The sequence below is a fragment of the Macadamia integrifolia genome, unplaced genomic scaffold (genome assembly GCF_013358625.1).
Source record: "Macadamia integrifolia cultivar HAES 741 unplaced genomic scaffold, SCU_Mint_v3 scaffold135, whole genome shotgun sequence".
Classification (NCBI taxonomy): Eukaryota; Viridiplantae; Streptophyta; class Magnoliopsida; order Proteales; family Proteaceae; genus Macadamia; species Macadamia integrifolia.
This window is the reverse complement of record NW_024868172.1, coordinates 361,518-388,047: the sequence shown is the minus strand read 5'-3', so window position 1 is coordinate 388,047 and position 26,530 is coordinate 361,518. Positions and strand designations below refer to the sequence as shown.

General features: G+C 40.0%; 1 protein-coding gene across 2 annotated transcripts in view; it reads right to left on the bottom strand.

The window, feature by feature from the left end:
* Positions 1-7,398: 7,398 nt before the first annotated feature.
* The window catches only part of LOC122063527 (tRNA pseudouridine synthase A), a 69,736-nt gene continuing 50,604 nt past the window's right edge, over positions 7,399-26,530 (bottom strand). The window contains exon 9 of one of the 2 annotated variants that reach the window (XM_042627226.1): positions 7,399-8,101. In XM_042627226.1, coding sequence (XP_042483160.1) covers positions 7,916-8,101 — 186 coding nt within the window. In that variant the 3' untranslated portion in view covers positions 7,399-7,915. Of the gene's footprint in view, positions 8,102-12,653; positions 12,913-26,530 lie in introns of those variants that run through there. The other variant, XM_042627227.1, reaches the window with a different exon arrangement.

Genomic DNA, 26,530 nt, shown 5'->3' with positions numbered 1-26,530 from the left:
AAGGATTGGTTCATTGAATTTTTCCTTAGTGGAACGGTGGACTACTACTCGGTAGGATCTACCAATTGTTACTTGACCTTCGGGAGGTATGACTTGGTCTTTAGAGATTGGACATTAGATACCTTTTGTGAGTTTCTATGTTGAGTGAATGCAATGTGGTACTATGACACATTGACCATTCATGGATGATGTTCTGAATTCATTGTTTAGTTTCATTGAGTCATCATGTATACTTATGCGGCAATACAAATGTAGCAATGTAAGTATGTGTGGTATACTTGTTCTTTTGTTTTTCATGAAATTTTTTATATATACTATATATATATATATATATATCTTTCCTGAAATTGGTTTATGATCGTGATTTCAAACTTGTTTAGTGTGTAATTCTATTCACTAAGTTTCTTCCTAGAGACTTACCCTCATAACTTGCAGATGACGTTGGTGAGGACTATTATGGAGATGACATGAATGTTGAACCTATTGTTGATGAGAAAAAGGACATAGCTTATGGATTTGAATAAGACAATGATTTTTATTTTTAGATAATGTAGACTTTGTGTTAGAGTTTAAAGACGTAATTTAATTTAACATTAGTTTAAGTTTGATATTTGAAATAGATAGTTGAACTATGAAATTTAATATTATATTAGTTTAGATAACTCTTGCTTGCACTTATGTTTGTGTGAATGCTACTTCGGTTCATTATTGCCTAAAACTTACAGATCCTATGGACCGTTGATGTCCAAAAAACCCTAGGCCGAGTTATGGGGCTTCACAGTCTGTCTATCTGTAGATGAAAAGTTGCGCTAAAGTTCAGTTGTGTTCCCATTGCCTTCTCTGGTATGATCATCTCGGTAGGGTAATCTCCTTGGGCTCTCCCATTGAGATCAATCTTCATCCCTTGTGTGATGGGTTTGGCTCTCTCCCCTGGTCAAAACACTTCCCCTAGCTTCAGTCTGTGTGTGTGTCCTATTAGTGCGCTTGCAACTCGTTGTAACAAGGTTGGACTGCCCTTCTATTTCCCGAACGGACTATCTGGGTGAATGAATTGAAGCCTCAGGCAGTAAGGTGTTGTTTCTCCTAGACTATCTAGGGGCCATTGTCTGTAGGTTCGTCGTTGGAGGGTCAGCTCAGCGAGGTTCATTTGTCAGTGTACGTCTTTGAGGGCTCGAAGGTCAAGTCTTCATACCCCTCCTTGTTGCTAGTGGTGGTGCACATGGAAGCACTAGTGGGACCGGTGTCGCTGGCAGGGGCGAGCTGAATTGGTGAATGAAGTTTTAGACAAGAGCATTGGTCTCCAGCATTTGCAACTATAGATCGTAAATCTAAGCATGGGTTATTAGTGCATCGGGATGCAAATCAGCCAATGAAGGTGCAATGGTAGGAGTCCTCCTGCTTTTGTGAATGGAGCATGAACGCTTGTTGGTTCAGTCAAGCTTCCTAGCAACATCGATGGTGGAGAGTTTGCCCCATGCATTGGTTCGCATTGAGGAGCGGGGGGAGAAACCACATGTTCGCATCGTAGTTGCATCATGCTTGCCTTGATGGTAAATTTGTTCCCATGGATAGTGCCAATCTGATGCAGTGAAATCTAACCGGTAGTACTTCTAAGCAGGAGTTGATGCTCCACATTGTACCTGCATAGAAGAATAGTGTAGGGCTGATCTGGTGGGGTACTCTCCGATCCTAATTCAAAAAACTCGCAACAAGTAATTCCAAGTAGTTAAAGAATTGATCCCTCTTTTCGAGGGCTTACTGTGATATTTATAGTGGTTGGCTAGAGGTAGTTATGGAGAGTCCCACGTTTGGTAAGTGTCCAACAAGGAAACTGGTTCCTTGATCCAATAGGAGATCTTAGAGAAGAGTCCAATCATGAAACTATTTCCTGATTTGGGGCACCCAAATAGGGTATGGATTCCCCATTTGAAGAGTCCTTGTTTGGGCGAATCTCCTAGGGGGATTGCTTCCTTGTGTAGCAAGGAACGTGATTTGCTAAGCTGGCGGTGTGAGATCCTCAGGATTGTGCCTTAATTGCCGGGAGTGGCCAAAATATGGCATTGTCTAAGCTGAAGGCTCGACCATCAAGAGTCCGAATTGGAGGCTCAGCTATCAAGAGTCCAGGCTGGAGGCTCAACCTTTAGAAGTCCAAGCTAAAGGCTTGGCCTGGTGCTTCGATCCTCATAAGGTATAGGTCTCGATGTGATGCACTTGATCAAAAATCCTGAGCCACGTACATTATTTGGCTCATCAGTAACAACAAGCAGCTTGTTAAGATCTCATCTATTCTCATTAGAATTGTTTCTTAGCTTAGGCGTTTGTTTTGGTTATCAGCTAGTTGTACGGTATTCCCTTTGTTGTGAATCAAGAAAGACTTGAGATTGAGTGAAATTTATTTGGGGAAAACATTTGATTGCAGCTCTTTTAATTAAATGTTTGTATAGTTTGTTATTTTATTTTTCAAACATTTATAAGTTTGGCTGAAAACAAGTCACTTTACCGAAAATTGGAGTTGAATGTGTGTTTTTTTTAGCTCCACATAATTTGTCAATCTAATTCACAGCTCTCCCGAGTGATAGGAAATTAGGTACCCAGAGTCCATATTATAATACTTAAAACCCTACATTATTATTGGGAGCCTTTATTTCGTTTTTTTTTTTTTTTTTTTCCCCATATGATTTTACTATTATATTGTGATTAATAGCCTGTCTCCTCTAAGGGCATGTGACCTGTTGATTCTATCTTCTAGTGGTAGTAGTAGGAGGAGGAGTTGAAATGGTTTTTTGTTGCATCTGGGGTTTGGGCCAAAAATAATATTTTCTTCAAGTGGACCAATAGGATGGAAGTAGAGATGATGACGGGAAGGTGTTGATATATTAAAAGAGAGCGAAAAATGAAAAGAAAATTAGGACAGAGGTGCAAAATATTTTTTTTTGGGGGGTGGGTGGGGGTGTTGTGGGTTTGGACTTTGGACAAGGCAAAATCTTATCGAAAATCTAGTTAGAGAATGGAAGTGGGCAAAATAAAGTTGATAATCATTCAGTATCTACCGTGAAAAATATTAAATTTCAGGAGGGGTAAAAATTTTCAAATGGATCTGTTAAATGTGCTCTCTTCTAGACCTTGCTTTATTAATAATCTGGGGAGGAATTGAAAATGAAAATCTATTGCGTGCTAATTTTACCGACTTTTCTCAAAGTTCTTATAGGCCTTGAAATTGAAAATCTATTCCCTTAAATCTGCTCGCTCAGTACAACAATCATAACCTTATCTCAACTTAATGGGGTTTAAGATAATAATATGTGTGAGAATAAATAGAAGTGCCAATAAGAAGTAAAAGCGGTAAAAGAAGAAGTCAAAGTAGTATTCAAGGCAGCATCACTGAAACATCCCCTACAAGGGATTGGCTACACGGTCTTTGTCCTCCATTTACCTCAATCCACGGTCATATTAGAATCGAGCCCTGCAATCTGTATATCTTTTCTTACTACTTTGTTAATAGTCATTTTAGGCATCTGGCTCCATATAATTGAAACTGGTTGCTCTTCCTTACTGGGACATTCATGGGTCTCCAATGAACATGGTCATACCACCTCCACCGGCTCTCAAGGAGCTTGTCCTGGTTTGGTGCGACCCCCAACTTGTTTCTAATACAATCATTCCTCAATCTATGGTAGCTCTCGCTCCTCAAGTTTCATCCCTTCATCACCTCTCATAATTGACTAAATAGACACGTCATATACTTTGTATTTGTTTTGCTTACCATAAAACCTCTTGATTCTATGCTTGATCTCCAAAGCCCCAGTTTAGTATTAATCTTTTCTACTGTCTCATCTATCAAAACAATATCATCAGGGAATAACATACACCACGGGACATTGATGTGCCTGATTAGATCATCTATGATGAATGCAAATAAATAAGGGCTTAAAGTTGATCCTTGGTGTAACCCAATAGTAATTGGGATTCCCTATTTTGACCCTCTGTTGTTTTGACACTCGTCATCATTCCCTCATACATGTCCTTATTGCATCTTTTAATGAACCCCTTATATTCCTTAAGACATGCCAAATGAGATCCCTAAGTCTCTGTCATAGGCTTTCTCTAGGTGCATAAAGACTATATGGAGGTCATTTTTATGAGCTTTTAATACTTCCATAAGTCTCCTCAGAAGGTAAATAGCTTTTGTCGTGGATTTTCCTGGCATAAAACCAAATTGATTCTCCGTTACTTCAGTTTCTTCTATGAGGTGAGCTTCAATAATCTTTTTCATTGTTTCATGGTGTGACTCATTAGTTTTATGCCTCTATAGTTATTGAAGTTTTCGATAACACCTTTGTTCTTATAAATAGGAACCACAATGCTTCTCCAATCATCTGGCATTCTCTCTGTACTCAAAATCTTGATAGACAGTTTGGTTAGCCATGATTCTCCCAGTACTCCTTGGCTCTTCCACACTTCAATTGGGATATCATCCGCTTCTGGTATTTTGGCTACTTTTATCTTTTGTAGGGCCTCTATAACTTAGGTATCACCATGTTGTAGCCATCCATAAGATGTATTAGTTTTATGGCTATTTCACTCTACTTTTGGGTCCAACTATCTGTCAAGGTCTCTCCATTTAGTGGGTTGCAAAAATAATCACCCTATCTCTTCATAATGTCTTCATTCCATATAAGTACGCTCATCGCTTTTAATGCATTTAACATGGTCGCTCATCAATTCTCTTATTTTGGTTATTCTATTTATCATTTTTGTCCTTGTCTTGTATTAAGGTTTTTATAGAGGTTATCATATTTCTTCGCCTTTGCTTTCCCCCCAGTCTTCCTAGCTTTATTCCTGGCTGAGTAATACATTTCTTTATCCTCTGCCTCGTTAGTCCTTTGCCAAGTCTTAAAACAGTCTGACATCTCCTTCAAAATCCCATTATCCATGTGGCACCACTTTATCAGCAAAAGATTTTAGGAGAGCTCATTGTAATCACCCCCATTTTATTGTAGGATAGATCTAGTGTACATTCCTACATTTCCTTGTACCGAAGTAGATATCCAAGAACACCAGTCGATGTTGAGCAGTTAGCCTCTCTCCATTTATAACTTTACAATCTTTACACAACATTATGTCAAATCTTCTCGTTAGTTAACATGCATGATGCCCACCTTTGTAGGTAACTAAAGGCTCCTCCCTTTTCTAAAAAAAAGTATTTACAATGCAAAAGTCATATGCTATCTCAAAGTCCAATACTGAGATCCCCTCTACATTCCTCTTCCCAACTCCATATCATCAATGCACCTCTTCATAGCCTTTACAATCCTTGCCCACATACCCGTTAAGGTCCCCTCCTATAATAATTTTCTCTCCCTGGCCAAAACCTTGCACCAAGTCATCCATATGTTCCCAAAATTGTACTTTAGCACTCTCATCTAGTCCTGCTTGGGGTGCATATGTGCTAGCTATGTTGATGATCTCATCATCTCGCACCAATTTAATAGAGTGAATCATATTTTTAAATCTTTTGACATCCACCACTTCAATTTTAAGGTCTCTGTCCACTACTATGCCTACTCCACCTCTCCCACTTTCATCTCCCAAGTACTATAGTTTGAAGTCATCTAACCCCTTCGCTTTATTATCCTTCCATCTCGTCTCTTGAATACATGTGACGTTAATCTGACTTATCCGCATAACACTTGCGGTAATGATTCCTCTGGCATTACGACCTTTACCACAACGATGTTGTCCATAGATCAAATTATTTCATAGATTGGATTTCACTTGACTGTCGACGGCTCCATTGCATGTGCTCGGGGTAGAAGTTTTGTATAAATGTATCGCTGTGTGGATCTGCGTAGCAGAGCCCAATCTTCTACCCACAAGCTCTGACCTTACTTGTTGTACTTGATTCACCTACATAAATAGACAACTTGGGTAAGGGCTTTCTTCTACTGTTATAGGGCCGATGGCCTTCTCCTTCATCCGCTTTAGAATCGTCTCTCTCAATCAATCCTTGCCTGAACCACCCTCCTCATGACCAACGCGCCTCACCAAACACAAGCCCCGCTAAGCAACAACGCAACAAACAAAATTACATATAGATAGAGAAGTAGTCATTGCCCGTTTATCCGTTCCATTCCTGTTTACCAAGGAATGGAGTGGGTTCCTACCTGGAAAGCGATACCAACAAACTCGTTAGTTAAATGGGTTTGTGAGCTCGGGTTGTTGGATGGTTTTGAGGAGAAGGGGGTTCTAGACGTGGTTCGCCAGTCTTCGGTTAACACCGGTTGTCGATCAGGAATGAGGTTGTCGATCTCCAACTCAACCTCAGGTTCAGCCGCCTCATCCAACATGGAGGGCTCTTTCAATCTCAGCTGATCAACATTGAAGACGGGGTGGCGGGCAATTCTAGTTTGAAGTTTTTACCCAACAGAGAGCCAATATTCCATGATGCCAATCTAGTTTACGCTTACAAACAGGATTAGTACCAAAGGACATGATATAAGAAAGGGTAAAAAGCAACGAATTAAATAATGGAGTCAGAAAATAGTAAGATCCATAGAAAAAAGAACGTCCGAATTATTCCGAATAATTCTCCGTCCGAATAATTCCCGAATCCGAATTTGCTAACTATGGTCCCGCTACCTACCTGACACACCTAAATCTGCTTGCTTAGTCTGGTACTTTATTTGCACCGTCTTGTGGTTCTTGATTGTGAATCAGACTGTATCCTTTAAAGATTATTTGTTACTTATTTAGAAGATTTGCCTTTCACATCTCTATTGGCCATCAAACTCTAGATTCTACTATAGCATTCATGTGTTCTGAAGTTGGGAATTGTTGGCAGGTTGTACAGCAAAGCCGGAAGAAGACTATCTACATCTGCTGGCATGAATTTGACTCGCTGACTTGTGTCTGGTGGAGAGAATTATGAAAAGTTTTGTAGTCAACTAATATTATTGTGTAGACAAAGGAAATTCTTGTTTTCCTTTGCTCTTGATAAAATCTTGATGCAGAAATTAGGTTGTAGCCAAGGTACCAAACATACTATATATATATATATATATATATATTTCAAAGACCTACCCAATTTCATGGTACAACAAATTATAGTTAGTCCATAGGGAGAGATATTTTTGGTGTCTTAGCTTGCAGAGGGTTAGATGGTGGGTGGGTGAGTGACCCAATCCATTGTCATCCCTACGGTGGCCCTGCTATGCATTGAGACATTGACAATAGGAGACCCCCTTCCCCTATTTTATTGAATATCGAACAGTGGTTTGCTGCATAGGCTTCTTAAGATTCACGGAAGGAATCAAAGTTTTAAGAGATATTCCCAGGTTAAACCCAAAAGCAAGGACAGCCTGAACCTCTCTAAGCATGCACAGATTACAAAAAATAAAATAAAATAAGGAACAAAAATGTTTAGTACTTATAGTCCATTCCAACTGCAATGTCATAAAAGTCTGAACAGTATCTATCCACATCAAATGATAAAGCTAAGCTTTACCTCCCTAAGCAGCCATTCTTTGAAGAAATATTCCCTAGAAAAGCTTCGGATCAGTTTCTGAACTCCATTTCCAGAGTTTTCCCTCTCTTGGTATGAAATCCAAATTCTGGAGAACAAGACTCCAGGAACTAGAACAATAAAAGCACATCTGACAATGAATATTGGAGCCATTAGTGCAAAAGGGATTGACTAAAATGTTTGTGATCAACTCAATCTGATCTTAATTGTATTTCGGTAAAAGAAAAGATCAGAACATGCTCCTTCAGCCTTCACAGTGGCATCTACACGAATCATGTTAGACCATTCCCTTCTATGCCAATTATATTATTTATTTTTTCTTTAGGGGACCATGGATATCCACAAGTGACACTGTACATGTGCCACATATTCGGATATTTTACTGGATTTACTCTATCGGATAAGGCAGTTCTCCTGATTGAATTCAGTATAGCCAACTTCCACAAGGCAAAGACCATCAGGTGGTGCTGGGGGAGCTGTGGCACGTCTGCACGTAGCATCCATTAGATCTAGCAATGCATGGTCCTCTGCACCTGCAGCTGCCTCTCTTATTGATGTTGCTACCAGTACTCGAACCATCTGCAAAAGGCAGTTACGATTGTTAAGAAGCAAGTAAAGCAAGGAAAAGGACTGCTGTATTTTAAGCATGATCCCAAGGTTGTAGGAGAGAGTTTGAACAAGGTTCAATGGCCAACAACAACAACAAACTCAGCCTTATCCCAACTTAATGGGGTCAGCTACATGGATCCGTGCAAAAACAAAATAGAAGAAATGAAAGTAAAAGGGAAGAAACCAAGCACCAGCAAGTTAGGAAAATCTCAGTTAAATGGGGTCGGCTGCATGGATCCTCGCCCTTGAATTGGCACTATATGAGGTCATACTTAGGACAAGACCTAGGCAATGCATGGCATTGTTCACTACTCCTATGGTAATTTTAGGTCTGCCCCTAGATCTTTTTGCTCATTCAATCAGAATCAGATCACTCCTCTTTATTGGGGCATCCTTAGGCTTCCATTGGACATGGTCATTCCACCTCAAACGACTTTCTCAAAGCTTGTCATTGATCAGGGAAACTCCTAAATCAGCTCTAATATGTCCATTCCTTACTTTATCATTCTTATTTTTTTTGCATATCCATCTTAATATCCTCATCTCTGCTACACATAGCTTATCTATAGACACTTCTTAACTATCCAACATTTCACCCCATACATCATAGTTTTCCCTTAAGATTTAAAGGAAAACGTCAGTCAAACAACATTCTGGATGCACCTCTCCAATTCATCCATCCTGCTTTAGTTCTCTATAAAATATCATCCTCTATGTCACCCATAGTTGCCACGTGCCAAGGAGTTTGAGGGCTGCCTAAGCGCTTCAGCAACAAGTTGCCCGCCTTGAGACGCCTAAGGAGACCAAGTGTCATTTTTTATTTTCCCTCTTTTCTAACATTATTTAATATGTTAGATATACCTTGTATCATAAAAAATTATTGGATGGGGTAATGACTTGTGTCAAATATGACACCAGCCATCTATATTTATAATAACGCAGAGAAAGTTCTAGAGAATTACAAAGACCCTTAAACCCCTTAGGGTCTGTTTGGCAACTGATACTCTCCCTAAAACCCATTATTACAACACTCTCCCTCAAATTGGTGTGTTGGTGCATATATATCACATATGCCCAACGTGCAAATAATAGGATGAAACATCTTACTACTAAGACCTTTAGTAAATACATCAGTCAATTATTCACTACTAGCAACAAAAGGCACAATAATAAGACCCATATCTAGCTTCTCTTTGATTAAGTGTCGATCGATCTCCACATGCTTGGTTCGATCATGCTGGACAGGGTTGTGAGCAATGCTAATGGCAGATTTGCTATCACAAAAGAGCTTCATAGGAAGGGTGACAAGGACGGCCAAATCTATGAGAAGACCATGAAGCCATAAGAGCTCACAAATATCATGTGCTATAGCACGGAACTCTGCTTCGGCACTAGAACGGGCAACCACGTCTTGCTTCTTGTTTCGCCATGTAACAAGGTTACCAACAAAGACGTAATAACCAATAGTAGACAGGCGGTCATCAGGGGAACCTGCCCAATCAGAATCCATGAAGACCTCCATCCTAAAGTGATCATGAGGATAAAAAAAAAAAAGATGCCATGTCTTGGGGCAGATTTCAAGTACCGGAAAATATGCAACACAGTTTTCATGTGAGTCAAATAAGGATCAAGCATGTACTAACTAACAAGGCTGAATGCAAATGCTATGTCAGGGCGTGTATGAGAAAGATAGATTAAGCGCCCTACTAATCTCTGATATCTCCCCTTATCCACAGGATCACCTTCCTTGCTACTTAGTTGACCGATAGTTTCAATAGGAGTGTCTGTCGGCTTACACCCCAACATGCCTATCTTAGAAAGAAGATCAAGCACATACTTCTGCTGAGACATGTAGATCCCACGAGAAGACCTAGCAACTTCAATGCCAAAGAAGTAACGAAGATGTCCTAGATCATTGATCTCGAATTCCTCACTCTAAGTATCTCTTGAGGCGAGAGATATCTGCCAAATCATCACTAGTACAACAATATCATCTACATTGACTATCAGGATAGCAATGCTCCCATCGATCTCTTGATGAACAGAGTATAGTCATCATTGCTTTATAGTCATCATTGCTTTGAGAGTAGCCTATAGCAACCATAGCCTTATGGAAAAACAAAGCACGAGGGGATTGCTCCAGCCCATATAATGCATGCTTCATCCTGCACAACTTCCTTTAGGTTTTGGAGCAAGTGAACCCAGGAGGAATGTCCATATACACTTCCTCCTCAAGTTCCCTATGAAGAAAGACATTCTTCGCATTTAACTGCTGGAAATCCCAATCTAAGTTGGCGGCTCAAGATAAGATAACACAAATTGTGTTCATCTTAGCAATTGGAGCAAAAGTCTCCTGGTAGTCAGTCTCATAAGTCTGAGTCAAGCCCCTGGGAACAAGTTTGGCCTTATACCAATTCACTGTACCATCAGCCTTTTGTTTTACTATGAAGACCCACTTACACCCAGCTGTCTTCTTTTGTGACGAAAGACACACCAGATCCCATGCATCATTCTTCTTCAGAGCCTACATCTCTTCAACCATAGTTATCTGTCATTCTAAGTCTGCTCTCGCTTCCTGCCAAGTATGGGAATGGACACAGAAGAAAGAGAAGACACAAAACTATAGTAGAAGGGAGAAAGTGAGTCATAAGAAACAATTTTAGCAATACGATGTAAAGTACAAGACCTAGTGCCTTTACGAACAGCAATAGGCAATTCAAGGGACAGATCAACAGAAGGAGAAGGGGAATTACTTAGGACCGAGGGGACAAGATCAAGCTCAAGAAGAGACAACAAATATGGTAGGGTAGATTCTGGATGTGTAGTGGTTAGAGTCTGATGTCTACGACTATAAACACGCATCTCTAGCTGAGGAGAAGTAGGAATTCACTCCCCCTGAAATGGGATACTGGCAGGGATAGCAAGTTCAAGAGGTGGCACATCTTCCACAATGGAATGAGACTCCCCCTGAAGAGGTGTCGCAGTGTAGTATGACATAGATTCGTGAAAGGCAACATCCATAGTCACAAAACAACACCGAAAAGGAGGGTGAAAACACTGATAGCCTTCCGAGTAGGAACATACCCCAAAAAAATGCACCGGAGACCACGAGAAGCAAACTTTACACGAGGATGATGATCGTTAGCATAACAAACACTACCGAATACCTTAGGAGGAACAGGAAAAGCAGTGGAACATTGGAGAAGATCCAGAGGGGAGCGGAAAGAATTGACTCAAGAAGGCAACAATGAGAATCACGTCACTCCAGTACTAGGGAGGACCATGCATCTCAAACATAAGAGAGCGTGCTAACTCACAAAGGTGGCAATTCTTTTGCTTAGCAACCCCATTTTGAGCCGGAATATCCACACAACTAGTCTGATAAAGCATCCCATTATCAGAAAGGTAAGTCTGAAAGGACCTTCCAAAGTATCCACGACCATTGTCGCTTTGAAGGATCTTAAAGATGGCACCGAACTAGTTCGGAATCTCGCCGAGATAGATATCTCAGAAATTTCAGCCTTTTTTTTACCGAGATGAAAACAACCTAGGAAGTGAAAAAATATAATGTTTTGATCAAAATTTCGTGTATACCAAAATGTTACAACCCACATGCTATTTATACATCATTCCGTGAGGAGTTGAAATTTTGACTCTAACTCAACTATAACTTCACAAAATCAATACATTGCCAAGTTGTTTGCCACATCATCACATCTATTCCATTGAAGATCACTCAAGGTTGAAGATATACACATTTTCAAGCATTGGAAAGGTAAACCACTTTCCTCAAAACCTTTTTTTTTTCTGAAATAATAACATAATCACATTTGTTTGGGACTTGGGATATTACCATTTGGGACTTTTAGACTTCAAAGTAAGATAGGAGTAGAGCTCTTTAGTTGGGACTTGGGAGTTAGGGAGTCACATACTATATTATTCTAGTACTCTAAATATTAATTAAATAATGTTGATGTATGTTTTGATTATGGCTTGGATGCATTATTTACTTGTTTTACTATTATCTTATATCTTGTTCTAGCAATATTTCATAAGATCTCCAGAACAGTTTGACGGTTGCTGCCAAACTAGTGTGCAACTCTAAAACACTGCCATGTTTTAATATTTTTGCAATTTTAAGTTCTAAGCATAACCTTAAAACAAGCTCTCCACCAAGTTTCAGACTATAATATGGTCGTTTGACCACCGAAACAGGTAACCGAGGAACAAAAAAAAAAACATGTAACTTGCCGAGATCTCGGTATTTCGGTGATTTTCAAACCATTGACATACCGAAATGAAACGAGATTTCAAAACTTAGGTGAAACTGTTGAAAGCAATAGAAGGTCTCGCCTTTGGTTAGCATCATATAAAACCAACTGGTCCAAGAATGACAATCAGTAAAAGAGACAAACCACCGATAATCATTGACAGACACATAACGGGATAAACCCTAAATATCATAATATATCAATGAAAATAGAGTGGCACTTTTATTTCCAGAAACAGAATAAGTGATCCGAGTTTGTTTGGCCAAAACACATGCCTCACAAAAAAACTTGAATTACAATCTTTAGAAGAAGGGAAAACCCTAGCTAAAGTTCCCAGAGGGGGATGTCCCAACCGACGATGCCACTGTAGTAACTCAGAGATGGGAGGTGACGTAGAAGAAATCTCAAGAGCTTGACCAGAGACCAATGCCAAGTCATCATCAAGTAGATATAGACAACCACGGACCCTACCAAAGGTAAGCGTTGCCCCTCTCAGGCTATCATTAGATCCTGAAAAACACAATGAAACAGGAAAAATGTGACTTGCAATTAAGACTCGAAATAAGACTACTAATGGACAAAAGGTTAGTGGAAAATGAAGGAACATGTAATATGGTAGAAAGTGATAAAGAAGGGGTACAACTAACAGAGCCCTTTCCCAGAATAGTGGAATAATACTATTAGCCAACTTGACCTTATCATTAACAAGGAAAATAGTGTACTGTGAGAGAAGAAGCAAGCGGCATGTCATATGATCAGAAGCTCTAGAGTCTATAATCCAAGGAGCAGAAGGGAGAGACATAGTATGGCCATAGAAGGAGATACATGACCCAGAACGGGTGGAATGAGCAGAGCTCGAAGTGGCTGGTGCAAGAGAGTCAGGATGTGTCAAAAGGCACTGGAGGATAGTTGGCTCATGTGATGATAGTAAGGCTACTGAGGTGCTAGGAGCAGAGTCAAAGTCATGGCTCTCAGTATGGTTGGCCTGCCCAGGAGTACTGGCACGACTCATATAGGATTTTCCAGATGTATCACCAGAACGACCATGAAGTTTCCAGCAATGCTCCTTGGTGAGATGCTCCTTCCCACAGCAATTGCACTTCACTAAAGTCCTAATAAAGAAGCCACCAGACTGTGGGGCTGCACTATGGGACTGAATGCCAGAGACAAGTGCAGATCTCTTAGTAGGAGTAGCAGCAGGCTGTGGAAGCATAATGGTACGTCGGTTGTCGTCAAGTTGGATCACAGCGGCTTGATCCAATCCAAGGTAGGAAAGGGATCACAACTCAAAACCTATGACTGCAGCTGATCAAACTCCACATTCAAACCTGCCAGAAAGTCATAGACTCAAATCTTGTCCTCTCAATTCTGAAAACTGGTGACATCTGCAAGGGTGGAAGGAGTATACTCTTCATAGAAGTCCAGCTCAGTCCACAGTGCCCGCAACTAATAGTACTCTGACAGAGTGAGCCCTCTCTGCCTTAAATCACAAACCTTCTAGTGAAACTCAATGACCTGAGCATTATTCCCCCACCTAAGAATAGATATCCTGGAAAGACTTCCAGATCTTCGCAACGGAGTCATGGATGAGAAAGCCACGTGAAAGTTATGGCAATATGAAGTTGACAAAGAAGGCCATAACTAGAGAGTTGGCACACTCCCACTTGTCAATCTCAAGACCAGTGGTCGAACACTTTGAGGTTCCAATAAGGTTTACCCGTAATAACCACAAGACTTGATGGAGATGCAGATCGAGCGTGACCACATAAGCTAGTTTGTTCCATCAAGCTTGATACAAGGAGGAAAGATAGAAAAAGCCATGGTATCTCCACCAATAGAAGCAGACAAGTTGGTAGATATGGTTGCTACTCAAAGCGGCTGTGCAAATAGAAGAGGCACTAGCTGGAGATAGAAAAAGCACCAAACAAAAAAAGGCTAGAAAACCCAAAAATCAATAAAGGGAAAAACCCTGACAAATCGATTTTGGGGATATCTGGTTGGTACAAACCACTCAAAGGATAAGAAACACCAATTGCAACAAACATCAAGACTATCGGAGCATCGAGCATGGAAAAAGAATCTTGACAATGAAAATAATGATTTCAGGGGGAAAACCCTGAAAAATCGATGAAAAAATGGGTCTGGCTCTCTTTGATCATTGTAGAAGAGAGTTTGAGAGCCCAGGGGAATGATGGATGGAGGCCAGAAATCCTCTTGGTGGTTTAAGAAGCTCCCACCATGAGACAAACAAATAAAGAAAGATGGAGGGAGGCGCAGATGGAAGAAGGCACTGAGAGAGACAGAGAGAGAGAGACAGAGAGAGAAACAAGAAAGAGGGAAAGAGCTGAAGAAGAGGGAGAGCGCTTAGGGTTTCGGATCTTATGGCTCTAATACCATGTTGGATGGGGTAATGACTTGTGTCAAATACAACACCAGCCCTCTTTATTTATAATAACGGAGAGAAAGTTCTAGAGAATTACAAAGACCATTAAACCCTTTAGGATCTGTTTGGCAACTGAAACTTTCCCTAAAACCCATTAAAGTCATCAAAAATCAACATTAAGTGACATCAAATCGTCAAAATCAACATTAAGACACATTAAGTCATCAAAAATCAACACTTAAAGAAATGTTCTTGTTTTATAATAAGTTTGACTGGTCAAATGATTTTATTTTTACATGATACATTTTGTATTAGGTAGAGCACAAAACCAAGTTTTCCAATAAGTTTAAGATTTACTTAAATCTGAGTTTTAATTTTTGTCTTTAACTTCCGTCACTCAATCTTCCAGGTTATTCCTACTCTAACTATCTCCATTTAGAGTTGGAAATAAGCAAGGATCAAGGTAAGATAAAGAGGAGAAAAGGAGAGAAGCAATAGGAATAAAAGGGGAGAGAAAATGAAGAGTGAAATATGTGCAATCGTATGGGTGAGAGAGAGAGCTCTTCCCAACTATATTCATTTCACATAAATAATAAATGGAATTACATACACCTCCCTAGGGAGGAAAAAAAGAAAAAATACAATGTACAACAAGTGATAAACTAGTTCCCAAAGTACCCCTAATACATAAACTCTAACACTACCCTTCAAGTTAGAGAATTAATGTCATACATTCCCATATTGCATAATAGGTAGGCTACTGAACTGGTGAGAGATGAGCTGTTTGGTGAAGATGTCTGCCAACTGATCGCCTATCCTCACGAAAGGGGTGCAAATGTAGCTAGTCCACCTCAATGTGCTTTGTTCTGTCATATTGCACCGGATTGTGAGCAATACTTGTAGCTACCTTGTTATCACAGTAGACTCTCGTAGGTCCTTTAGTGTCGAACCCTAACTCCTGGACCAATTGTCTCCACTATATAAGTTCACAAACTCCATGGGCCATTGCCCTAAATTCTGCCTCTACCTTGATCTAACTACAACAGGCTGATTTTTACTCCTCTATGTAACCAGGTTACGACCCACAAATGTACAATACCTAGATAAAGATCGTCAGTCAGAAACTAAACTAGGCCAATCAATATCGGTGTAACCTTCTATCCTAAAATGATTGTGCCTGGCATACAATAGTCCTTCCCCTGGGTAGGACTTCAGGTACCTGAGGATGTGATATATAGCATCCAAGTGTCCATTTTTAAGAGCATGAATAAACTGACTCACCACCCCAATTGCATAGGTGATTTCTGGGCGAATCAAAGAAAGATAAATCAACTTTCCCACGAGTCTCTGGTATTTTCCTGCAACAAGAGAAGGTCCATAGTCTTCTCCTAGCTTATGATTTTGATCAATAGGAGAGTGTTGGTTTGCAACCCAACATCCCTGTTTCTTTCAACAAGTCTAACACAAACTTTCTTTGACATATGTTTATTCCCTTCTTAGACCTTGAAACTTCAATCCCCAAAAAATACTTTAATGGACCCAAATATTTAATCTCAAATTGTTGGTCCAAGTAGGTCTTCAATCTCATTATCTCAACCTCATAATTTTTAGTCACAATAATATCATCCACACATACAATGGTTGTGATAGTACAATTACCTCGCCGGTTAAATAAAGTATGATAAGCTTGACTTTGGGAATACCCATTCTTCAAAATGGCTTGTCTAAACCTCTCAATCCAAGCCTTTGGAGACTGTTTGAGGCCATATAAAGCCCTTTTAAGAAGGCACACTTTCCCTTCAAATGAGGGAAACTTGAAACCTGGTGGAGTTTGCATATACGCTTCCTCCTCTAAATCACCATAGAGGAAAGCATTCTTCACATCTACCTAATACAATGGCCAATCTCTATTAGTCACCAATGATAAGAGGACCCTTATCGAATTATGCTTGGCCATAGGAGAAAATGTCTCCTGATAGTCAATATCATATACCTGACTATACCATTTGGCCACCAACCTGGCCTTATATCTCTCAACAGCACCATCAAATCGGTACTTGATTGTGTAAACCCATTTACATCCAACTAGAACTCTCCCCCAAGGAAGATCAACAAATTTCCAAGTACAATTCTTCTTAAGTGCCAACATTTTCTCAAGCATAACTTGCTTCCACTTTGGAACAACCATGGCTTCAGTGGAATTTTGGGAATGATGATAAATGAACGGGAAAGTGAAAAAGCAACACCTGTAGGAGAGAGAGCGTCATAGGAAACAAATTAGACAATAGTAGTACAAACTCTCTTTCCCTTTTGAATAGCAATGGGAAGATCTAACTTAGAAGATGAAAGAGGAATATTACCTGACTGAGGAGGGTGGGTCTCAAGATGTGGATCCAAAGAGGACTCTTGGTAGATCTTCTTTCCCTTTCTTTTGTATATGTGTAACTCCTTACCAGAACCAACACTTGAATTATCACACATGTCAACAATATCCACAGCTTTAGGTTTCCCAATATCAAGCTGAAATGGATGAATAGGCAAAGGAGAGAAAAAAGGAATGGCATCAGTAGCCTCTTTACTCCTGTTATTCTTCCCCTGAAGAGTATATTGAGAAGGAGCAAAAAAGGGAACAAACTCAAAGAATGTGACATCCTTGGAAAGAAGCCTTCAGTGAGAAGAGGAATTACAGCATTTATAACCTTTTGGCAGAGGGAGAAAACCCAAGAAAGATGCGCATTTTAGGGCCTTGTGATCAAGTTTAGTCCGATCATCCTTGTGGACATAAAACAATAGACACACCCAAACACTTTGGGAGGAAGAGAAAAAGTAGAAGTTTGAGGAGACAAAGTTCCCAAAGGGGATCCGGAACAAAGGAATTTAGTGGGCATGCGGTTAAGAGGAAAGCAATGTAAGAAGAGCATCAGACCAAAAGGTCTTAGGAACATGCATGCCAAAGAGGAGACTCTGGAGAGACTTCCAACATGTGGAGGTTTTTCCTCATAGCCACCCCATTCTGTTGGGCCGTGCCAACACAAGCAAGTTGATGGATAATGCCAAGGTCGGTAAAATGTTTTGAAGTCCACCATACATATACTCACCTCCTTTATCGGAATAAACAAATTGAATACGAGTTGAAAACTGAGTAAGAATTAACTGATAGAAATTTTTAAAGATATCATAGACATCACTCTTATGTTTCAACAAAAAAGTCCAAGTAGACTGGGATTAATCATCAACAAAGGAGATAAAATAATGATAACCAAATAAGGAAGTAGTGGGAGACGGTCCCCAGACATCAGTATGCATGATATAAAAGGGAACAATGGATTTATTGTTATGGTAAGGATAAGAAGATCGACAATGTTTAGCAAACACACAAGACTCACACTGAAACGTAGAGGGAGGAATAGAAAAAAACGTGTGGCAATTTTTGCTCTAACACCAAAAGAAGGATGGCCCAAACATTGATGCCACAACATCACAGAGTCAATAGTACTATTGTCACTACACCCTCATATGTAGGACTAAGCACTAGGTAGAGGGGAAGTTCATAGATCAAGAAGGTAGAGTCCTCTATCCACACGTCCACTGCCAATAATCCTCTTTGTCACCAAATCCTATAAAAACACAATGAGATGGAAAAAATAGTAATACAACAATTCGAGGATTTTTAGGTGGCTTACAGATAAGAGATTAATTTTAAAATTTGGGACAAGAAGAACAGAGTCTAAAGAAATAGAGGGGGTAACAAGAACACAGCCTTTACTAGCAATAATGGAAAGGAAGCCATCGGCGGCATTAACCTTATCCCTACCAAAACAAATGAGTATGAATCAAAACACTAAGATATACCGGTCATATGGTCAATGGCTCCAGAGTTAATGACCCAAGAAGAAGCATGGAAGGAGCAGATGTAGAGGCCTGTAAGGTGGTGGCTGAATAATTTCATACCATATGTGTAGAAGATCTATCCAAATATGACAGAACCCTACGAAATGCTACAATATCATCCTGAGTGAGAGAACTAGTGTCTAGTTGTAGTCCAAATGAGTATCCCATAGATTCAACTTCAGTCATCATAGTGTGTGTCGACTCCCCCTCTCCTGCTACCATGCATACCAGGAGGACAACCAAAAAGCACCCAATATCTCTTTATAGTGTGCCCAGATCTCCCACAATGATCACATCTGAATTTATCTCTATCATTCCCTTGGGGTGGTCCCTGACCTCTTCCTCCGACCTCTTGAAATAATGTAGGAACACACGTAGAAAGTGGGGATGATACCCAAATCAAATGGGGAGAATACACTCAACCCAAACAGAATCTATTCTTCCCAAGTAGGATTTTTCCAGAAAAGAAAATTTCCGAAAACAGTAATAAGGCATTTTTTAACAGTAATATTTCCACTGTAAATCACTTCTAACATGTATTACAAAGCACAAATATCAATCTTCACCAACCAATTTAACCAAATAGGACCTATAGATCAGATTTCTTAAGAAATGCCAATAAAAAGTTCAAAGAGGCGCTGAAAAAAGTGCTCCCATTTTGAGTTACTACAACCAGATCAGGATGTTTCCAAACTCCACATTTATACCACCATTCAAGGACCTTTAGTTGACCTAAAAGGTACCAACTCCTTGCCCTAACAAGCTCCAGGCTGGAGAGAACAATAGCTGTAACAGAAGATCAGCAACTAGTCTGGCGGCAGAACTGTTCAAACAAGAAATGAGTTGAAGAAATAAAAGGGTAGAAATCACCAGCTGAAATCAATATCCTTGAAACTCAAATGGAGCTGGTCCCATCTCCAACTGAGTTCAAGCAAGAGAGAAAGAGTGACTGGTTCCCAGGGCAGGCGGTAATGGTGTTCTGTACAAACTTCCTTCAACTAAGTCTTCAAGTTGATTACGGAACTTCATTAAGGTTCCCAGATGAATCTTCTTACATGGTATAGTCTCTACTGGACCCTTTTACTTTTCTAGGGTTCCAAGAGAGACAAGAAGAATGAGGAAGAACAGCTGGTCGACTCTCAAACCTTCAAGGCTCTGATACCAAGTTGTAAATAAGCAAGAGAAGCAAGAGGAAGACAGGAGAAGAAGAGAGAAAATGAAGAGGGAAATGTGTGCAATCGTATGGATGAGAGAAGAGTTCTTTCCACCTATATTCATTCACTAATATAATAGATGGAATTACATACACCTCCCTAGGGAGGTAAAATGGAAAAAAGGAAAAATACAATACAAGTCAACAAGTAATTAACTAGTTCCCAAAGTACCCGTAATACATAAACTCTAACATTTAAGTCTCATAAATGACCAATACAGTTGGAAAATGCAGTCAGATGTTTGGGGTAGAATAAGTGATCAAGGGGTGGTAACTCATAACACGGGAGGAAACTTTGCGCAGAGTTCCATTACTATTAATGGGTGGCTCCGTGATTTTTTATGGGCATAGGCATCCTAGGTAATTCAGTCTTATGGTTCTTCATTATCTGCAGATGGCCTTTTTCCTAGGTGCTCATTTTGTATGGGCTTTCAATTTAATGTTTCTATTCAGCGACCATGGTTATTGGCAAGAACTTATTGAATCCATCATTTGGGCCCATAACAAATTAAAAGTAGCTCCTGCTACTCAGCCTAGAGCCTAGAGCCTAGAGCCTATACTTGTCCCTTACCAACACTCTTCCATTAGCAATTTTGATACATCTCACACGGTCGAAATCTCTACTCTTCCTTTCTGTCATTTCTTTTTCCCCTTCTTTTATGTTTAGAATAATGTATATGTCCTCATATTTCTCCACCCTAGCTATCCCCACAATCTTCTTAGCTTCGTTTCTGGCAGCATTATACCTCATTTTATCTCTTTCATCTTTAGTTCTTTGCCATGTATTAACACTAGCTTTCTTGGTCTTAATAGGTGCCTAGACCTCATGATCCCACCACCAAGTCTTTCTAGGGGCTTGACAACTACCCTTCGCTTCCCCTAGGAGTTCTTTGGAAAGCCTCTTAATACAAGTCATCATCTCATTCCACATCGCATTGGTGTCTCCCTCAAAATCCCACTTTCCGAACAAGGTTCAATGTCCAAGGGATATCATTTTTGTCCTGGCTCAGATCAAGCATCTTAAGGCTTCAACCAAGTGACTTGCATTTTTTAACTTTTGGTTACCAAGAGATAAAAAAATCGTCTGATAGTTTTTTCATAAGAGAGGATGCTAGCATTTTAATTTGCTTTACTCCTAAATTGTTTCCTTTACGAAACTTCAACCCATCCATCAAGACCACCTCTATGCCCAACAAAAAAGGGAACAAAATTAATAAATTTGTGCCCTCCCAAAATTAACCACAGAGGAAGCATATGATAATTCCTTCACAATATGTGTGAACAACATTGCAACTAAAAACCATAAACTAGAGCAACATGACAAAGAATGTAAGAAACTCAATAGCAATTCCTCCAGTAAGATAGAGGCTCCAACTTTGGAAAGGTAAGCTTTTATCATATGCGGGCAGGTTGGTCCTCATCAGACATGTCCTCCAATCATCTTACATATATTTTTCGGGTATCAATGGGTTGCCTCAATCTATGGTCAAAGTGTTGGAATCTCTTATGTATGTTTTCCTTTGGAAAGGCTCTGAATCATCTAAATTTCTTTGTTCAATTAGTTGGGAAAATATTTGTCTTCCCAAGTCTGAGGGAGGCCTGGGATTGACGCGAATCAAAGATTGCAACATGGTGGGTAAGCTTGCCATCAACGCCTCCATCAATAAAATTTGGATGGAGCGAAACATTAGGAAATGGACCTCTAACTCTCAGCCTCTTCAAAAGATTTGGGATTCCATTTCCTTTGACATTAAAGGAAAGCTTTCTACAATCTCTACTTCTTGTATAGACTCCCCAAGGAACAGGCATATTGTTGTCTCCTGGGGGGTTCCTCTCTCTTCTCTAAGCCACTCCCTCTTAAGGGTTTGGGATTTTCTCTATTTCTTTCCTTTTACTTCTTTCTTACCCCCTTGGGGCATTGTATTTTTTCTTCTCCTCTTTTGTAATGAATCATACTATTCACCCAAAAAAAAAAAAAAGAATAAGCAAGTCAAATCTTCAAAAAAAAGTCTGCATTGAGCCCCCATCCCTGTGATGGCAGGCCTTGAAACCAGCCTTTGTAATGGTGCAAAGCATTGAAGCAACCATCATAACAAATTTGTGTTTGTGCTTGATCTGTGCAAGTCAAACTTAAGTAAAAATGTGCAATGTCTACCATATAATGCATGTATGGTTTAATGCAGAACTTTGTATCTCATGATATGGCATCTAATGAATGTGTGATGTCTGTGGTGGCAGATGAGGATAGCATAGATACACCAAGACTTGGAACATTTCTCCATTCCTAAGTTTTCATCAAACCCAAAAGTGCTGAAAGAAAGCTGCTTCAAATTCAAGTCACGAAAACTGCTGCTTTGAAAGTCAAACGTTGAACTTCAAGGAATGCATCACTTTTTCCTTGCAGTCCCATTTCCAGCTCCTCAGCAAGTTTATTCCGCTTCAACCATTGATAATCATGTGATTTCAAACTGTTAGAATATGTAGTTAAGTGCTGCAGTGGCACATTAGCCTTTTCCCCCTTCCACCAACCCTATTTAATGAAGGTTGGCTGAAGGGGGGGCATACTTGTAATTTTCCTTCTTATTTGCTTATTGTAAATAAAGGGCTTGTGTGATAAGTTAGATCATTCAAGCATTCTCGCTGTTAACATGGTATCAAAGCCTACTTTTCTGATCTAGGGTCTTTCAGCCTTCTCTTCTCCTCTTCTTCCCAAAATCACAAGCCTCCATCCTCTCCTGCCTTTGTCCCCTACTTCCCCATAGGACAGCACTAATAATGTGATTCATATGAATCTAGTTGTTGTCTTACATATTACCTCAATGTTTTAAACCCAAAATCCTGAAAGAATCGATTAGGGTTCTACCCCTTTTTGTGATTTTTTATTCTTCCCTTCTTGGAGTTTGTTCCTCCCCACTTCTAAAAAACAGATCTCCACCTATTGAAGATCAAGTACAACAACCTGGCAGGACTCATCACTACTTGCAAGATTGAAAGCAATCTTCACTTGTGATTCCCCAAAAATTAGGGTTCTCTTCCAAAAGCTTGATCCCATCGATTTTTGGGTTTCCTCCCTCAGAATCAGTTGATAATTGGTGAAAACCCACCTCATATCTACAAAGGAGATCGACCATCCCTGTGGCCTATCTGCCAAGGTTGTGTGTGTGATCCTCATCTTCTTCCAAAGTCAGGGTTCTCTTAAAACCCTAATTTGGTTATCTCACCAGTTCTTCATCAGAATTTGATATATTTTGGAGTATATTTTCGAGTACGTCATTACCCTTACAAGGCAATTCGATTCAAGTACAGGCCATTTCTGATGGCTGCTTTTGAAGATCTGGTGTCCCTCCCACTTATTGGTGATTTCTCCTTGGTGCCATAATGTCTGAAGTAACTACTGCAACCTCAAGATCTGATGGGCAAGGTCGTAATAATTATGCCTTTTGGTGCTAGATCTGTGAAATTGGGGGAAACTAATCACCCCATTTGATCCAGATCTACCTACCTTACCATTGCTTACAGAGGTCTCACTGGGCACATTATAGGCAAATCAAAGAAACCCTCTGAAAAGGGTACCCCTCGGGATAAATGGATCACTAATAACTATCTAATAATGTCTTTTTTGATCAACTCTATTCATCAATCTATTTCTAGAGGATTCTTGTTGATAAAAACTACTTCTTAGATATGGGTTGTTGCCAAGGAAACCTATAAACAAATAGGGAATGATGCCCAGGTATTTGATCTTCACAAGAAAGTTCGTACCACTACCCAGCAGGAACTATCTGTGTCCAAATACTATGTTGAACTTCGCAGTTTGTGGTATGAGCTTAACCACTTCGCGGACTACCACCCTACCAATGTTGAAGACATTACTGCCTATACTATGCATGTGGATAAAATCAAGATGTATGATTTCTTGGCTGGTTTGAATGTTGAATATGATCATATTCGTGTCCGGGTTCTTAGTAGATCTCCCTTCCTTACTCTGGACCAGTATTTTGCCCTGGTTTATATGGAGGAGTGTTGTCGTAACTCTATGCTTCATCCTCCCACTACTGAAAAATCAGCCCTATAGACTGCTTCCGCTACTACTTCTGAGGGAGCAACTCGTACTGGTGACACCACCAAGGAAGTTGTGAAATGTGAACATTGCAACAAACCATACCATACCAAGGCAACATGTTGGAAGCTTCATGGAAAACCAGCTGATTTTGAAGCTAAGTGTGCTAGTGGTCGATCAAAAAACAAGGCTAATTGAGGCTGAAACTATTGACACACTACCTACAACTGACATTGGTCTCTCTCAGAAGGAACTCCACGCTTTCAAGCGCATGCTCAAGGCTTCTAATTCTTCAGCTCCTTCAGGTTCCAACTTTGCTCATTCAGGAATCTTGTTTGATGGTCATTGTGCATCAGTAGTCTCCAAGCCTTAGATCATTGACTCCAGTTCCACTGATCATATGAATAGTTTTTCTGGCTTATTCCACTAGTATTCACCCATCTTAGGCAAAAGTAAAGTTAGGGTCATAGATAGGACTCTATCCTCTATCTCTGGAAAGGGGTCCATTCAGTGTTCCACATCTATCACATTAAATTCAGTTTTACATATCATTAACTTTACTACTAACCTACTTTCCTATAGTAGTCTTACTAGGGACTTAAACTGTAAAGTAACATTTTTTCCTTTCCATAGCATTTTTCAAGATGTGGCAACAGGGAAGACGATTGGATGTGGTAAGGTGCATGCTGGTCTCTACTTGCTTGGTAATGGTTGTCACCCCACAGCCATAGTATCTACTACCCGTCATCAGCTACACTCTATCTCCTCTGATCTACAGCAATGGCATTGTCATTTAGGAGTTAGGACACCCTCTTCTTGGAACATTATCTCTTTTACTTCCATAATGAGTTAAAACAATGTACTAGAGATGAATTTTTTTGTGAAGCTTGTACTCTGGCTAAACAAACTCATTGCAGTTATTTTCCACTAAATAAATGAAGTTCTTCAATTTTCCATTTGGTTCATTCTGATATATAGGGTCTATCTTGCCAGGATATCTATTTCTAACAAACGATGGTTTGTGCCTTTCATTAATTGTCACTCTCGCACGTGGGTGTATATAATGCATCACAAAAAATGAGTGTTCAGTTGTTTTCAACGCTTCCATAAGATGATTCAGACAAGGTTCAATAATAGTCTAAAAATTCTTCGTAGTGATAACGACACAAAATATATGAAGGGTCAGTTTCCAAAATACATTGTTGATCATGGAATTCATTAGACTAGCGACGTTGGTAATGCAGCTCAGGATGGAGTGGCCGAACACAAGAACAGGCACCTACTGGACATTGCCTATGCAATGATGTTTGCCACACAAGTTCATCTCAGTATTAGAGTGATGTTGTCCTCGCTGCTGCCTACTTTCTCGACCACATGCCTACTCAATTTATTGATTCTCGTACTCATGTTGATGTTCTTCAAGGTGATTCATTATTTCTGGTTCCTCTGAAGACTTTTAGGTGTGCTTGCTATGCTAGAGATCAGCACTCTCTAGGGAAGTTGGATCCTCATAGCATTACATGTATCTTTGTGGGTTATTCTCCTACTAAAAAATGATACAAACGTTACTATTCTCCTACTCGGTGCACCATAGTCACCACGAACATTGTGTTTCACGAATCCGTTGGCTATTACTCCAGGCCACCTCTTCAGGGGGAATCTGGTATCGATAGTAAATAGGTGACTCTAAATCTGATTATTCCACCAGTGTATCCACCATCCTCCTTTGAAGAGATTGATGTTCCGAAAGAGAGTGAGGGGATATAGATCGATGTTCTAGCCCAAGGGGAGATTGAGACCATTGTTCCTGCTCAGGGGGAGATGACTCATGTTCAGCATACTATTGGAGAATTTCAAAAGCAGATTGATAATTCAACTCTTCAAGTGTATCGTAGAGCTCATATCAGAAACAAGCAACTTCATATCACCACCCCTACTACAATACCTTTGCACATTCCTTCGCCAGCCCTGGATCTAGAGCCTAACACTTCATTAGGTATAATTCCTTCTTCTGACCAAACTATTGCTCTCAATAAAGGTATTAGGACTTGTACTCGAACACCCCATATCCCATGTTATCTCTTATAATTCCATTTCTCCTTCCAATCGTACTTTGTCTCTCTTTCTTCTGTTCGTGTTCCTCAGAATTGACAGGAAGCATTTGCAGATGGAAAATGGAAAGCAGCAATGGTGGAAGAAATAAGAGCCCTAAAAAAGAATGATACATGAGAACTTGTGACTCTTCCTCAATTCCTCCTACCGAAAGACTAGTCGGGTGTAAGTGGGTGTTCGTGGTGAAGCAGAAAATAGATGGCTCAGTGGACAGTACAAAGCTTTTCTTGTGGCTAAAGGGTTCACTCAAACATATGGAATCATGTTAGAGCAAACATCAAGAAAAATACGAAAATAAACGACATTGGATCCGCACAACACAAAGATTTAACAAGGTTCACACACCGGTGTGGTGTGCTACGTCCTCGGGCGAAGAAGAAGATGTTTCACTATGCAGAAGAGAGAATACACCTAAACAACAGCGAGAAAACTCGCCCTAAAACCTTAGCTCGAAAAACCCCCCAAATTA